Source organism: Pyxicephalus adspersus, chromosome 4 (assembly GCF_032062135.1).
Source record: "Pyxicephalus adspersus chromosome 4, UCB_Pads_2.0, whole genome shotgun sequence".
NCBI lineage: Eukaryota > Metazoa > Chordata > Amphibia > Anura > Pyxicephalidae > Pyxicephalus > Pyxicephalus adspersus.
The window spans coordinates 41,809,301-41,825,682 of record NC_092861.1 but is presented as its reverse complement, the minus strand read 5'-3'; the positions used below and the strand labels follow the sequence as shown (position 1 = coordinate 41,825,682).

The 16,382-nt window shown below is 37.2% G+C and overlaps 1 protein-coding gene across 1 annotated transcript in view; it reads right to left on the bottom strand.

Moving 5' to 3' along the window:
- Positions 1-16,382, bottom strand: part of MED12L (mediator complex subunit 12L) — a 203,543-nt gene that overhangs the window by 155,246 nt on the left and 31,915 nt on the right. Inside the window, exons 12-16 of the mRNA XM_072410136.1 lie at positions 15,508-15,644; positions 10,912-11,043; positions 6,959-7,082; positions 5,851-6,059; positions 3,241-3,342 (exon numbers count right to left, since the gene is read on the bottom strand). Of these exons, the coding sequence (XP_072266237.1) occupies positions 3,241-3,342; positions 5,851-6,059; positions 6,959-7,082; positions 10,912-11,043; positions 15,508-15,644 (704 nt within the window). The remainder of the gene's footprint in view (positions 1-3,240; positions 3,343-5,850; positions 6,060-6,958; positions 7,083-10,911; positions 11,044-15,507; positions 15,645-16,382) is intronic.

Below are 16,382 nucleotides of genomic sequence, written 5' to 3'. Positions count from 1 at the left end.
AAGTATTTGGTGTGCTCTTTAAACCTACTACTTTTATGAAACGGTACTAGAGGAATTATAGAGTAAAGACAGTCTGATCAGACTAAAGAGAGACAGAGATAATAATTCTTCTAATGCCACAGCGCACAAGGCACCTCATAGTGCTGCGCCTGCCACAGTGGAACTTTTTAACCCTTGGAGGGTAAAGCAATAACGCTCCTCAACTTGCACAGTAAAGAGCGCATTAGAGAAGCAGAGCACCATAGAGGCCATAGAACGTGTGCGTCAGTCAGACTGCGGCCGACTCTTAAAGTGGCAGAACGGCAAAGGCAAAATATAGAAAGAGCGCCAACCCTCCTGCGACCCCTAGAGAGAAAGAGACGCATGGTGGGAGGCCAGAGTCCAGAGCTAGAGTGCCCGCACCGCTATCCACTAAGAGACGACGTGTTGTATCCAGCTAGTTTCCCGCCACAAGGCCCAAAGCCTGTAGCAGCGTATTCAAGCCAGCGCATCAAAAGGACAAGTCTCCTTTAAAACTGACATTTGTTCCTGCAACCTTCAGATCGCAGTATCCTGCTCTTCAGAATAAGGTCGGAGCTTTCCTTTACTGTTTATCATTGCACAGTGTTTTTGCACAAGAGACATTTTGTGTTCAGGAAAAATAGACTTTAGAGTAAAAGGGACAGTTTATAGTATATGGACTCCAAGTATTTAAAGTGAATGTCATTTATTGCCTGCATCTACTGCTATTATATTTAAAGTGAAAGTCATTTATTTCTGCATTGGTCAGTTTTGCATTTAAAGTGACAGGTCCTTATTATTCATATTGATTGTTATAGCATATAAAGTAAAATGGCTGAGCCTAGCATTACCACACCACTGTTAGACAAGGCAAAATAGATAGAGTAGAAAGTGAAGAGCAAGAGAACCTGTTTGAGGCAGAAAAGTCTAATGTAGTCCCGCCTCAAACAAATATGGCCCCAACAGGTGAACTAAGACGTTCATCACGTGACAGAAAGCCAACCCAAAAGGTGCTAGAAAATTTGGAGCAAGAGGCAGCACTGAAAGAAAAAAGGTTCGCCCGATTGTATGATAAGTGGAAATCATACATTAAAGACATTCGCAGAAAGCTAAAACAAGAAAGTATAAAAGGGAACCTGAGTGATATAATAGAGACAGTAGAAGAGTCTGAGTCAGAGCTTATGGAGGCCTATGTAAACCTGCGGTCGTCCGTGACACCGTCTCAGGATATTGTGAGGAACATGGACACAAGTACTGCGGTCACTAAAGACTTAAAGCTCATGAGAGAACTATCATCTGCAGCAAACTATGATGAGGTTAAAGCACGAAAGAGAATGAATGAGCTTTTTACAAGAGACTATGCCAAATCCTTAGGGGGAACCACAATCTCAAGTGGTACTTCCTTCTCTGGCAGAAGTGCCAGCCACAAAACAGTGTGATTTTCACATGAATGCTCCAAATGCAAGCCATACAGGAGGAGTTTGGGAGAGACAAATCAGAACTGTAAGAAATGTGTTAAGTTCATTGCTGAAGAAGAACCCTGGAAGAATAGATGACGCTTCACTTAGAACTCTATTCTATGAAGTAATGTCTATTGTTAACAGTCGTCCACTCACAGTCCATAATATCAATGACGCAACAAGTTTGGAACCTTTAACACCCAACCATCTACTTCACCTTAAGCCTGATTACATACAGCCACCGCCTGGCGAATTTACCAAAGAGGATCTGTACGCCAGAAAGAGATGGCGAAGAGTCCAATATCTATCAGAACAGTTTTGGAATAGATGGAGTAAAGAGTACTTAGCTAATCTTACTCTAAGAAGTAAATAGCAAACACCCAGAAGAAATGTCCAAATTGATGACATAGTGTTAGTACAAGAAGACGACTTACCTAGAAATCAATGGAAATTGGCCAAAGTCCTAGAAGTTCGAAAGGACGAAGACGGACTAGTAAGAAGAGTGTTGTTACAAATGGGAGACTCAAAACTTGACAAAAAGGGAAAACGTCTCACAACTCCACTCAGGTTGGAACGTCCAATACAAAAGTTAGTTGTTCTACTTGAAAGTGATAAAAGATACTTGAGGAATGAAAACCTGATGGAAAATTCCTCAAATTCATGTTCCAATACTGAGAACATGGAATTATAGGTAATTTTGGTGGAAGTGTAGCTGGCCAGCTAAAACCTGTCCTAGGTTATTAGTGCAGTATATTCTTTATACACCTAAACCTGCCAATAACCCCACTATACAGCTCATATGCTCATATGCTTAAGCTAGACGCAGAGTTATCACTGTATTTTATGGTTGTGAATGTTTATAACAGTTATATATGGATTCTGTTAATATAGGCAGAAACGGAAAATATACCTTTAAGAGTCATTATCTAGCTAGAAGAGGTAAGCCAATCACAGTGAGTCTTACACTATGCAGAGGCCTCAACCAATCACAACCAGCCTTACACTGTGTCTATGGGGAAATTCCCTAGCAAACCAGGCTGTATTCAGCATGCTAACAGAGAGAGAGAAAGAAGAGAAGAGAAGAGAAGAGAAGAGAAGAGAAGAGCCAGAGTTCCAGCCAGAGAGTTTCATAGAAGTAGACAAAAGGCCAAAAAAGGTATTTAATACAGTTATATAGATTCCTGTAGTTTAATAGTGATTGGGACTGTCTGCTGAACCTCTCATGTGTTTGCTTACAGTTCCACCATTATCATTACCAACAAACTAACCAACAACAAACAAAACTAACCAACTTCAACCATCATTTTGTGATACCTCATTCAACACATGATTGTACATAGACTTTCTGCTGCAGAATCAGCAGTGTTATACGAAGAAAGTTTGAAGATATTAAAGAAGTTATTTGAAGTATTTGGTGTGCTCTTTAAACCTACTACTTTTATGAAACGGTACTAGAGGAATTATAGGGTAAAGACAGTCTGATCAGACTAAAGAGAGACAGAGATAATAATTCTTCTAATGCCACAGCGCACAAGGCACCTCATAGTGCTGCGCCTGCCACACTAATACAGTGATTCCAATATGCATAGAGAGAAATACTGGTTTGATTAATGCAGTAATTCTGAAATTATTGTTGCTTAAACTAATATTTGTTTATATTTAGGAATATAAATAATGTTGGTGGCAATAATACATGGTATCCATGGTTTATTAATCATTTTTTGCATACAAACAAATGATAATATGTTACACAGTCATGTCCTTGTTTTGCTAAACATACCGGAAACTCTGATCCAAAATCTGTCTTAAATTCATTTTTCTCTATGTCATCGAAGAGGTGGGCTGTTCCTGAGTCAATCTCCATTTGGTCTAAGCTATGTTCCTGGTAAGGCAAAAAAAAATAAACACAGCTATTAGTGAACTTTGAATAAACTGATAAGCTTAATATTGAGGATGAAAGGAAGTTTAGAAAGAAACTTTGATTGGCCGGTAATCTGGGAAGTGATACAGTAGGAGCATAGGGAGGACTGAGTGTTAGTTGGGGGAGAATATGCATAGCCGTGGGAAATAACTGCCTGGTTGCTGCTGCGGGGGTCCTCCTTCCTAGTCCCATTTACTGGATGAGAGTGGTACATTGCCATACTCCCCCAAGACTCTAGTTAGTCTGTAGCTGAAGTAGACAGAAAACATAACATGGTGGAGTTAGAAAGATAAAAAGTACCCTTTTGACTGCACAATCGGCTTCCCATTTGTGTTTAAAGTTGGATCACAGGATAGCGCTGCCTATCTGAGAGATACCTTTGTACTCTGAGTGTTGTACATTTGGAGGCCTGGTGACCCAGACACTTCCTGCAGAATACTGAAGGCATATCTTCTCCTATTGCCTTAGGTGGTTTTTTGTGTTCAATTATTGTTATTGTTGTTTTTTTTTTGTTTTTTTTTTTAACAAAAATAACAATAAAGAAATAGTAATTTGCATACATCTATGACAAAGGTGAGGAGCAGTGAAATAGTACACATAGTAGTTATGTGGCAATAGTAATTTCCATACATTAATATTAGCATACATGTATGGATAATTTGACAATAAAACTGTTTTGTACAGTGTGTTTTCCTTTCCTAAACTTTGAGCCAATAAAACAGTTAAACTACCCATAGAAAACAATACAAAAGAAACTTGTGGGGAAAAACACACCAAGTGGGGAAATAAACATTATACATTAACCATAATGATTGCAGGGTAAGTTGTTACCAACCAGATAACGTTGTTAGGGGTATAGATGGATTCGCATATTGTAACCATGGCTCCCATATAGACATAAACTTGTCATGGGAATCTGACAAAATACTCGTTAATTTTTCATTTACTAATGTATTATTCATTCTGGCTTTCACCTTGTGAAAAGGTAGAATCTGCTGTTTTCAATGATGTGGTATTATTTGTTTTGTAACAAATGTGTAACTAGCTGAAATTGTCTGTTGGTAAGATTTGAGGGTTTGAAATGTAGCAGAGCGACCCAATGATCTTTTGGGAGATATATTTGAACCATACCATTCAAAAATTTGGATACTCTGCTCCAAAACCTATTTACACATTGACACTTCCACCATATATGTACTGCTGTGCCCTCTTCTGTACAGCCTCTTAAACAAATACTAGAAGTTTGGGTCGAGCAATGCGAGAGGGAACCATATACCATCACGTCATGACCTTATAGGCCGATTATAATGTAGTCAAATTCCTGGAACAACCCGTCATCTTAGACTAAGGGCGAAACCATTCCTCGGTGGGTTTAGACCCTCCCAAATCTCTCTCCCATTGGGAGACATATTTATGCACATGTGGGTTAGATATACTAACAAGTTCTTCATATAGGATTAAGATTAGTTTCTTAGTTAAAGGGGTTCTTAAACAGATCTGTTCCATCACTGACAGACCCTAGGTGGCCTTTTACCCGGAGAAGCTTGAGGTTACAAACATAACCGTGTGCTTGAAGTCTGGACATACCCCTTACAATTTGGTGTAGTTGGTAAATTTGTTATCACTAAAAATAATGTAAAAGTCGTCAGAACTAGGTACAGTGATTGGAAAATGTTCTCTAAAAAGGCTCTGCACACTGCTTACCGTGGAATAGTTTTGCAAACTAGATACAGAAGAATACAACAACCTATCCGAAGACTCATAATGGCTAATAATACAGTCTTTGCTTTGGCACTGTATGCCAGTTTAGCTGTCATCAGTAGCAAGAGCTATGGCAGTTGCCTGATTATTTACAATAAACATACAGGATTGGTCATTATCATGTCCTTATTTCTTGTGGTCTAAATAACAACAGCAGTCATAATTTACGTCTTAAGAATGCACAGTTTTCGCAGGTTGGATACTGATTCAGGTTAGCAGAGTACAATGCTACTTAAATAATTATTTTTGCAGTTTGACCAATAAAATGTTAGCCATTACTCCACACCTGTCTTACTGTTCATGGATTCAGTCACATGAAACAGTTAATGGATGTGGGCCTGGCACCCTTATAGCTTATTCAGGACATTGGTAGTATAAGGTAGTGAATCTCTAATCACAGATCTATTAGATTACTGTAGGCACAAATATCTGATATAGTAGATGTAATAAAGGCTAACATAAAGCTTTTAATTCTTCATATTATAGGCACTTTAGTTGTTTACTATCCACATTACATTGGCATTAAACTACTATTAGGGAACTCGTCAGAGCAGGATTGCACCAGCGTGCAAATAAGGGTTGAAAAAACCCCAATGACATTACCTAGAGGCAGAGAATTTCCATTTGTTTATAGGAAGTGAAAACTTAATAAAACTGTAAAGCAAAACGTTTCATCATAAAAACACTTGTATAGACAGTTCTTCTTACCTCCAGCTTGCCACTGAGATCTTTAGAGTAATGATCATCCGTATGTTCTCCACTAGGTGAGTGAGATCTGTTACTAGAAGACAAGTCACCACGTGATATCAAGGTGCACATATAAGCATCATGGGAAAATATATCATGTCTGATGAATTCACAAAATAATAACACCAAATTAACAAACTCCACTTTTTCATGTTCGTTGTTTGGATCACCTTAGGAAAATAAAAAGAAAAGAAAAGCTGCCATATCAGTAATCCACAATACCTGAAACACACAGGATCTGCAGTATTAGTGAAAATAAACCCAACACACATGGTTTAATGTATTGGCTTTCATACAAACTCCAGAAAACATATTACTTTTTGTGATGATTTTAAATTAACAGCCCTTTTTTAGTTAAATTCCAGCCAAACAAATAGATATACATAAAAAATAAATACGGTATATGGGGGCTCATCTTTCTATAACTCTAATCTCTACTCCGATAAGCATATACGTTAATAACATGTTCCTTTATAGCATATGAGGACCGAAACACAACTGTCCGGATTTTTGTACTGCTTTTCCTGTACCTGTTTGAGCTATGCTGTGTAAAGGATTATTGATACAAGACCAAACCAGAGCTGCATATAGGTTACTGTTTTGCCTGCCTGCTTTTTGTAATTTTGAGACTGGAACATTAAGTTAATTCTGCTAATTTTAATCTTTATCAGTATTACTGCTTACCGGATCAACTCACTGCTTACTATGCAATGGATTAGGTTATTCACTGTCCATGGAGTCTGGAGGCTGAGGTTATAAAATATAAAAAAAAACTTTCATTGCAGAACAAGGAAATAAATGGCTGTCCCATGTGATATAAATGTGTAGATCATAAGACCAAAATAACTGAACTACAAATTCCCTGAAAGGTAAGCAGATCATCCTTTGCATATCCTTGTGTATTTAAGCTGTTTTTCTGATCATTCATCTTTTCACGTACAGTTTTAATGTATCCCATTTTACATTAACAGTTCATAACTGTGTTTATATGTTGCTCAGGGTTACTCTATATTTGTATATATATCCTTTAATAATAAAAAAAAACAGGACAGTGAATTAAACAACTTACTGAGTGATGGAGCTTGAGAATCTAAAAATCGAAGCAGAACATTCTGAAAAACAGGAAGGCTGGATCCTGGAAGGGAAGCTGAGGAGATTGATTCTTTCTCATCCAGAACCTCCGACTCACATCTCTGTGAATGTCAGAAAGAGTGACATTTTATACATACGATTAGACTAACCAACAGGAATGCTTTAACACACATGGTATTCACTATTACTGAATATATGTAAGAAACATATATAGAACTACAAAGTATCAGTTACTAAATAATGGCTGAAGAAGTACTACTGGCCTTAAAATATTAACATATCCAAAAAAAGATTTGTGTATTTATTTTTGTAAATGAGTATTTGTCTACAGCAGCTGTGTGGGGAGGAGAAGCCTGAGGTATTGTTGTATGTTGTGTGCAGTGTCTCATGGCGGTCTACTGATCCAACCGTTTCCCGTTAATCTCTCTGCAAGCTCAACTTCAATTACAAGAAAACTGCACTACTCTACAACCGCAACCGAACCCCAGCAAAATACTGCCTATGCCCGCTCCCTGGCACAGGCAATTGAAAATAGGTGCAATAGATAATTAACTGCAATGTCCACCTGGATTATTAGAGAAAAATTAATGGTTTGTTTTTTCCATAATTTTCAGATAATAAGCAATAAAAATAGAAAATTACTTTTTAACTGTTTAAGAGGCCTAAGTTGAGATTGTTTCAAGATACCCACTGCAGCTTTTAAAGCTTGTTGTGTCATAACATACAGGGAATGGGGCTAATCAGTTTCAGCACAGGAGAGCACTGTCCACACAGAGTTCAATTACCAAAATGCAAAAACAAAAAAACTTGCATTAAATGCTCCTCCTAAGTATAAACAGGCAATAGTTTTCAGTAAGTAGGTTCCAATAATTTGCAACTCTGAATTTAGGCTTGAGCTAGTACCACTGGTAATGATAATGCAGATTTAGATTACAGTTTTAAAGAATACTAGGTTATAATATAACAGAACATTATTTACATATGACATGATCTTTTTTAAAGTGTGCAATGTGTAAATTCATGCTGTAGGAGAGACAGCAATTGTCAGCCATGAGGTCATGTCTCACCTGACTCAAGCTTATGTGCCAGACTCTGTCAAAATGGCACTAAAAGGGGGTAAATTATAAAACCCAGCATAATTATAATACAGTAACTTCTGGCTAAATATACAGATTCTTGCATGGTCTAGTCATGAATGATCTTTTTGAAACATTTCAGTAACCATTACAAAAAAGGATTCTTAGTCATTTTATCAGTCAAGCAAATCACAACATTAGGTAACTTTATATTTCTATTCAATTGGAAAATCCCACATCCATGGTAATAAATACAATGTATTTTTTTTTATTTTTCCACCTAAACATTGCTTACAAGTAACAAAAAGGTTTAGTTTATACCAGTGTTTCCTGAGTGCCTACTGGCAAATGCTACGCACCTGGGTGCAGCAACAGGTGATCTTTTTAAGACGCTTGCAAGCCTTTGTGTAAGCACCTGCAAAGCCTGGCAAATCACTTTAAACAAATGCTAGCAAACACTTGCATAAGTGGTGACAAGTGGTTCCAATTCAAGTCTATGTATGCAGCTGGGGTGACAAACTGCACTCCAAAAAAAATACAGGAAAACACTGATTTAAAGTGTAAAATTAGCCTAAAAGAGATGGTTTTAATATATATATATGAAAAAGGGGTAATTGAATTAGTAACTAATATATATAGCAAAAACATGACAAATGAAGTTACAATCCAAGTTGTACTTGGAATCCAAGTTGTACTTCTGACAATCTAGAAATACCCAAACATAACACTGGAAAATAAATATTTATAGAGTAGAATACTGTTAAAACAAGAAGCAGATTTAACTATGTTTATATTACATTTTAAGCAAGTGCATGACCATGCCTTTAATGGGGTCACAATGTCAAGTCCCAAGCAGCCCCACTGTCACTTTCCAAATTACAACAAAACTTTCAACATAATGATGCTTGGGAATAGGGTAATCAAGTGCCTTTTTTTAAAAATATCTATAGTAATAAACTCCCACCAACATCACTAATGAGTAATTAAAAAGAATAATCTTTTACACCAAGATCTGGCTTACGACAATTATGGGAAGTGAGGAGGGAGTTACTGAGAACTTTCTGACTTTGTTTATACATATTTCTATACATAAAAAGTAAAGACAAATAAAAGGAAATCTAAAATCCCTAAATTCCCAAAAGTTTGACTATGAGAATGAAACATGTATTCCTCTGGGAAAAGCAGAAAAACATGGAGAGCATTAGAAAACTGACTAGTTACTGACTTATGAGAGCAGATGTTTTATCCTACCGACTTGCTGAATCAAAGTGCAGGACAAACCTGCTTGGACTGCTCCTGGTTATCCCTATTTTGTGCATATTATAACCAGTGGTATTGAGACTGCTCATCTCAGTGTTTGGATAAGGGCAGCACCTTGCAAAAATTAATTGTTGAACATAATGGAAGAAAATGTTCAAACTGGAAAATACTATCTAGCAAAAGGTGAACCCGCTTAACTGGCAGGCAACAGACTGTAGCTCACCAGGCCTTCATAAAGGGACAGCAGAAGGTTAAACTCTACAACAGCCGATACAGATCATGCAATAGAGGAGGATGGTGGCAAAGAATATTGACAGCTTGTGCAAACTGATTGGGAATTGTCACTGGAGGATGATGTTGAAGTCTACTCAATATCCTTAAGAGAGTTGTTGAATAAAGAAAAATACCCAAGTAGCAGTAGGCCGATGTTTTAGCACCCTTATTAATGGGGGAGCCCCAAAAGGTCTGCTTAATGTGGGTGCCCAAAACAGCCTGCTTTGCAAAAGATTCTTTTTTAACTCAAAGGAGAAATCCTAGACAGACTTGAAGCCACCATGACTGTTCAAGGGTAGCATGTGTTCACATGAGAATATGACCCTGGGAATCCCATCGAAATGTATGATGTCTACCACCAATCAAGCCTGCAAGAAATCTGTGAAGTAAAACTGTGGAGTAAATTGATTGTGTCTGTTATATATAAGAGTCTTGTCTGTTAAGATATATTGGCACATTTTAAATACAGACATCCAAGTATGAATTTTAAGTATGGAGTTGCAATCCCTTGTGGAGTGATATACTGCAACCAAGGACTATCTCTTCACTAAAAGTATCTTCCATCAAGGCCTGAAAACTATTTTGTCTAAATTTAAAGGAATGTTGACATCCCTCTGTCAAAGGAACTTGACAAATTCCCACTAGTGGTCATAGATGGGGGATCAGAAAAACCCAGTGCCAGAAATAGCAGATAGACCAATGGAAAAGGGAAGATTTTGGGACTGCAAAATAACAGGATCCCAGTTTAGCACAATAGTGAAAATTGTAAAGGTGATAAACTGTATAAAGGAAACCAGAGGAACAGGGAGAGGTTATCATGTACAGAAGATATGCAAACTGTGGAGCAGCTAGCGGTTTCCCACTCTTGTACAAGGGTCATATTAGACTTAATTTTGGTCCCATTTTAGCTTTGCTTTGAATCTGGGTGGGCCACCCAAAGACACTAGCACATATTAGTTTTCTTTGACAATGCCAACCAGTATCTGAAGTAATCCCTTTTTGTACAATCTTTGAAGGTTTTGATATGTGATTAGAGGAAAAAACTATAATTAAACTAGCTGTAGACAAGCAGATATCTTTCTTTCCTGACAGTTTGAAAAATTGCCTTTCAGTTTCAATTCTTTATTTTACAATTTCCATGTCTGGAAATACTCATCACATAACCTCAAAGAATACCTTGCAACAATCAGGCTACACATGACTATCTTGGGCTATCTTAAGATAAAACCTCCTGGAAGGGGGCAAAAGAATATATGTAGACTGACCCTTTTGGAAGGATAATGTCTAAAACAAAATGCTGAAGGTCTAACTTTGATCGTACCTCTGCTTCTATTTCCAGCTGTCTCTTCTCCAGGAGTTTTGCCACTACAAAGGCCCGATGTTTTCCAGAACGTTTGCTGCTAACAGCCCATTCACACAGTAATGTGACCACAGCTTCATCACTGGGTGGCACCTATTCCAAAAAAAGGCCGTAGTAATGTTATAAAAAATACCCAGAAAATCAGCCCATCTTATGTCATTCACCCATCACATGGTAACAGTAGAGTATACATAGCATTGTGGATTAGGAAATGGGTTATCCTTTAAAGTAAAGATACCACTAAGGAAAAGGGAGTGGGTGCCAACTTCTCCATATGAATAGGCATCTGCTGTAGGAATTTCTCAACATGCAGAAATAAAGAACACCTTTAAAAGTTAAAATTAGCAATATTGGTAAAATGTCAAATCTTAGAATTTGGAAGAGGAGCAGATATACAGGTATAGACAGTGTTGCTAGGACATATGTATAAGGGTAGCAGTCCTACATAGGGTATGTATAAGGTTAGTAGTCCTGCAAAGCTAAGTGAAATACAAAATAGACAGAACTCAACTGTGTTGCCTTCTCTGTTTTTGTAAAGCAAACGTGTCAATAGTAAAAATATGATGGCTGATAATACTAATCACCTAGAAATGCTTGTTAACTGGCTGTTTTTACTACCTGCTGGTTTTAATACTATCTCGATCGCTGACTTTTGACAAAGTAGAAAAGTTGTAAGTCCAGATCTCAAAAAACCTGTCAGTGATTAAAAGCCTTGAAACAACAGCTTTATTATATGGGGCAGGAAACTAATATTAACATGAGGAGAGTTTAGCAAGAGCAGCATCTAAATTTATTTCATGATAAATTTCTTTTAAACCTCAGCTATGACTTAGATCTCTGCCAAAACTTCCTCCCCTTTATCAGGATAAAGCAGTGTTTAAAAAAAGCAAAATATGTACTGATGATTTACAGCTAACATTCAGTAAGTACTGTCATATGCAAACCACGTGTGCTACGTGCTGGAGAAATCTGTTACGCAATAGTTTTGTTTTCCAGTTAATTCCAGATATCAGTACTTTCTCTGAAATATACATTCAAAGTAGAATAAAGGAAATTCCCCACAAGTGACATCCCCCTCTGTTTAACAAGGGACAGTTTACCATGTAATGACTAAATACACAATCCAGACTCCAGATTCTGTAGCTAATGTAGAAAGGAAAGTGTTTATCACACTAAAAATAAATTACACAACACACAAACTGCACAAAGATAAGATGCTCAAATAAGCATCAAACCAATGTTAACATGGAAGGAAAGAAAGTATAGTACAATACGCAGTTCATACAATATATATATATATAAATATATATATCAGCACTAACTTTGTGTATATATATTTATGTACTAACTGTGCATGCAAAGTGCAAACAACTGCTATAATGGACACAAAAGCTCATACCAAAAATATGAAATATTTCTATGTTACACAACTAGAATCCTTTATAAACACGCAATCTAGCATTTTTAATACCTCATATTCTAAAAATTGAAAATAATATTATCAGGAGGATAATTTAGAGTAATTTACAAGGATCCAATCAGCTGGGCTGTAGTACTCATGAGTAAAAAGGAACATGCTGATATGAAACAAAAGTAGAAATGAGCTAATCTTCCCGCTGCTTCTCTTTTTACTGTGAAATAGCAGGTTGGGAGAGATGTAAGACCTGTAAGTATTACTAAACAGTTACAGTGAAAAATCATAATTCCTACACTGACAGACATGTATAAGCTATGTAGTAGAGTTGTGTAAATTGCAGAACATGATGCGCAGAACTAAAAAATACCTTGTGTAATTAATTGTTTGCCTGGAGTTTAGTTTTTAGAGGGTCTGCTGACATGGATTTCTGGTATGTACATTGGTTTTCTGACTGTACTTATAACTTATACATACATGTGACGGATTTACTGTATATAGAAAGATCAATAGACAACTTCTGTCTGTTCTACTGACCACTTCCCCTAAAGCCTAACGTATGTCAAGCAAATATAGCATGGGGGATGAAAATGTATAACCTGCAGAAACGTCCCCAGGATGTAGGTATATATGTCTTTCATTACATGACTCACAGTAAAAAGCAGCCTTAGAATGCACAACTGTGTCTATTAGATAACACAAATGTGACCAAGCTTGTGCACAAGGAAAAAACTGGTATATTAAGGGCAAAAATGGCCTTCCTAAATATTATACTATATATTACTTCAATTCACAAATCAACAAATCTAGACTTACACACATCTAAAATACTATTTAAATGACAAGGATATAAGAGGGCTTCCATTTTAAGGGATACATCCAACAATAAAACCTAGAACCATTAAAAAGAAAATCTGTGCACTGCAGTTTATTTATAGTTAAAAAAAGACATTACAAGAGGAAATGGTGAACTCCCACAGCATTAACAAATAAAAGACAGCTGACAGCTGTGTTCATCAGAAATTGTACAATGTACCAGTGATGTACCAGAAAAGCCTGCTTTTATCATATTCTTACATGTCCTTTTATCTGCAATAATTACAGTATTGTGTCATTGGAGTCTCAGCAATACAGGACCCTGGGGAGTGGTACATTTAATAATGGTGATGGGATGATGGGTTAAACTCCTGCAATACCTCATCTGGCACCAGACTGGGTCAAGGATGAGCCTATAGAACAGGTGTGTCAAACTCAAATACACAGAGGCCCGAAATTAAAAACTTAGACCAAGTCGGGGACCACACTTGAAATTTATTGAAAAACTTGAGGACGTTTTCTACTTCATCCATAACTAACAAAAACAAACCCCTCTACACACACTTTAGACTTGAAAAGACTAATTTCTATCTATCTATGCAGGCTGTGTGTTGTTCATCCTCTCACATCACAAGTTTGTCTGACACTAAATATTACACTATGCAGAATCTAATGGATTGAAACAAACCCAATGCCTCTGGCAGTCAGGCACCATGTGATCATTGCCTAGGCTTTGTGTCACATGACGGGTGTACAGGAATAATGTCTATGTATAGCTTGTATTGAAAATGATGATGTGAGGTGTTAACGCGGCGGGCCAGATGTAGTTCATTTTCGGAATTCTTTTGGGGGGCCAAAAAAAAGGACCTTGAGGGCCAGATTTGGCCCGCGGGCTAGAGTTTGACACCCCTGCTATAGAGAGAGGTTATTAGAAGTACAGTACAGTAAAGAGCCAATACTTTAAAAAGGAGATCAGCTAGATCAGTCACGTGAAATGCAGTGAAGTGAAATGCAAAAAATGATACTACCATAAATGGACTCTTATCTATCCACTGCAGGTGCAAAGCAACAAACTTCATCTCCCCAGGGAAACACTAAAAACACTAAAATAAATCTGCTCATCTGTTAAATTTTTTTTCTTCTGTGAAAAAACTTCAGTGGGCTGTATGCTACATTTAGTGTCACAGCTCACCACCAAACACTAGCCTCTCCTTTACTAATGCACTTTGACCTGTAAGAGTTTGCTCATATGTTTTGATATGTGTTAGAAAAGAGGCTAGGGTCTGGATGTGGATGTGTGGATGTGTGGATGTGCAGCTTTTTATCATTATAGCAGCAGTTTTGTAATTTTTGTAAATATTTTCTCTATTTCACTCTATTTAATGCAACTTTGAGTATATAATACCTTTTCAGCAGAAATAAACAAATGGCAAGGAAACTTGGTTCTTTTTATTCTCTACTTCAAAGGTGGGGGATACCAAAGGCTAAGGATATTTGTGTTATTTGTTTCAAACACCTTTGTTGCTTATTCCCCACTTTTAAATGAAGCTTCTGCTCTCCACTTTTGAAGGTGTTACCATACCTGTATTCTCCACTTTTTAAAGCCTACTCACCATGGAATAAAACCTTTGTCCTTTTTAATAAGCTTATAGCATTATTAAGGTAGCTCAAACTCTGTTCCTCAACTTTTTAACGAGCACATTGTTTCATTTCAATCAGGGTCTGATTTATGTTTTTTTCTCCCATAGGCCAGGAGCTTTTGTAAAAGGCAGCATAAAAGATACAAAACTAAAGCTATCATATCATGCTGGCCTGTCAAATATTGCTACCTATTTAGCATTTCAGAACCAAAAAGCATGTGCCATGTAATGTAATCTTCTAGGTCAAGGGGGCTGGCAACCATTTTCTTAAACCCCATTATCTCTGCAACAGTTTTTTACAGAGAAATGCAATTTGTGCGCTAGTTTGCCAAAGGGGGAGATGCACTTCTACATTTTCAGTTACCTACATCTTAGTTCCAGAGAAATTGGGGCTCAAAAATAGGCAAGTGTCCAGTTATGTGTAACAGGGTAGCATGGTATGATCGTTATAATTTTTGTATCTTGTGATGGTGCAATAGTGATGAAATTTTAGGAAGGGGGTGTTAGCCACAAGAGTACCTCACTTGTTCCAGCAAGTGCCACCACTCATTTCCATGGCACCCTAGGTCATGGCCTAGGTGACTTTTTTGAGAATTACAGCCCTGATTCTAATAAGTGAAAGTGAAATACAATTAAGTTTAATTTATTTTGTGTACAGTTTATTTTAATAACAGATTATATAATTACCTCCTGGCTGTCCTTATTTTGATTTGTACAAAATATCTTATGATACAAGGTTTCCAAAGAGTTGCTGGAATCCAACCTGTCAAAGCAATGCCGATCCAAAACTTCCAATGTGTGCAAAACTCTGCTAATAGTGACACCTATAATAAAAAGATATATAATACATGTCATAAGATACAAAGATTTCAAAGGAACCGTCTCTGTTTGTTCTGCATTTGTCTTTTTAATGTATTTGGTAATTTTTTTTATTTTATATGTTTGAGGTTAATCATTGGTATATATTGTGATGTATAATATATAATGGGAATACAATGAATAGAGAAGTCTATCACAGAATAATGTGGAAGTAAAAGATGCTGAACTTAAAGAAAATATTAGATGCATATATCAGAGCTTCTTTATCTAACAAAGCATTGGTATTTATATTCAATAGTTCTGTGACACAAAATAGCTCTATTTTTCTGCTGCAAGTCCTGTGTGTAGAGTGTGGAGTGAAAAAGGAAGCAGCAGACTGATATATCTTTATATCTTCCAGTGCCCCGGGGATCGCACACTCTTCTCAATGAATGAAACCACAGCTGCAATCACTAGGAAGATGCCCAGCACAGGAGAACCTCCTGACATTGTAATATAAGTATCTCTTACAAATGATACATTTACGATACAATACAATACTTTACTATTTGACAAGGTAAACATTGGGTTATTAGGTTTACACAGTGGCCCTGATTCATCAATGAAATCCGCGCTCGCTGGAAGCGCGAACGTACGCGCGACCAACGAGCGCGGTTTCCCGCGGTCCGGAGTCGAGTGCGCTCGTACACTCGCCTCCTCACTGCCAGCCTGATTCCTGCCTTGATAATAATGAGCAATAGGGG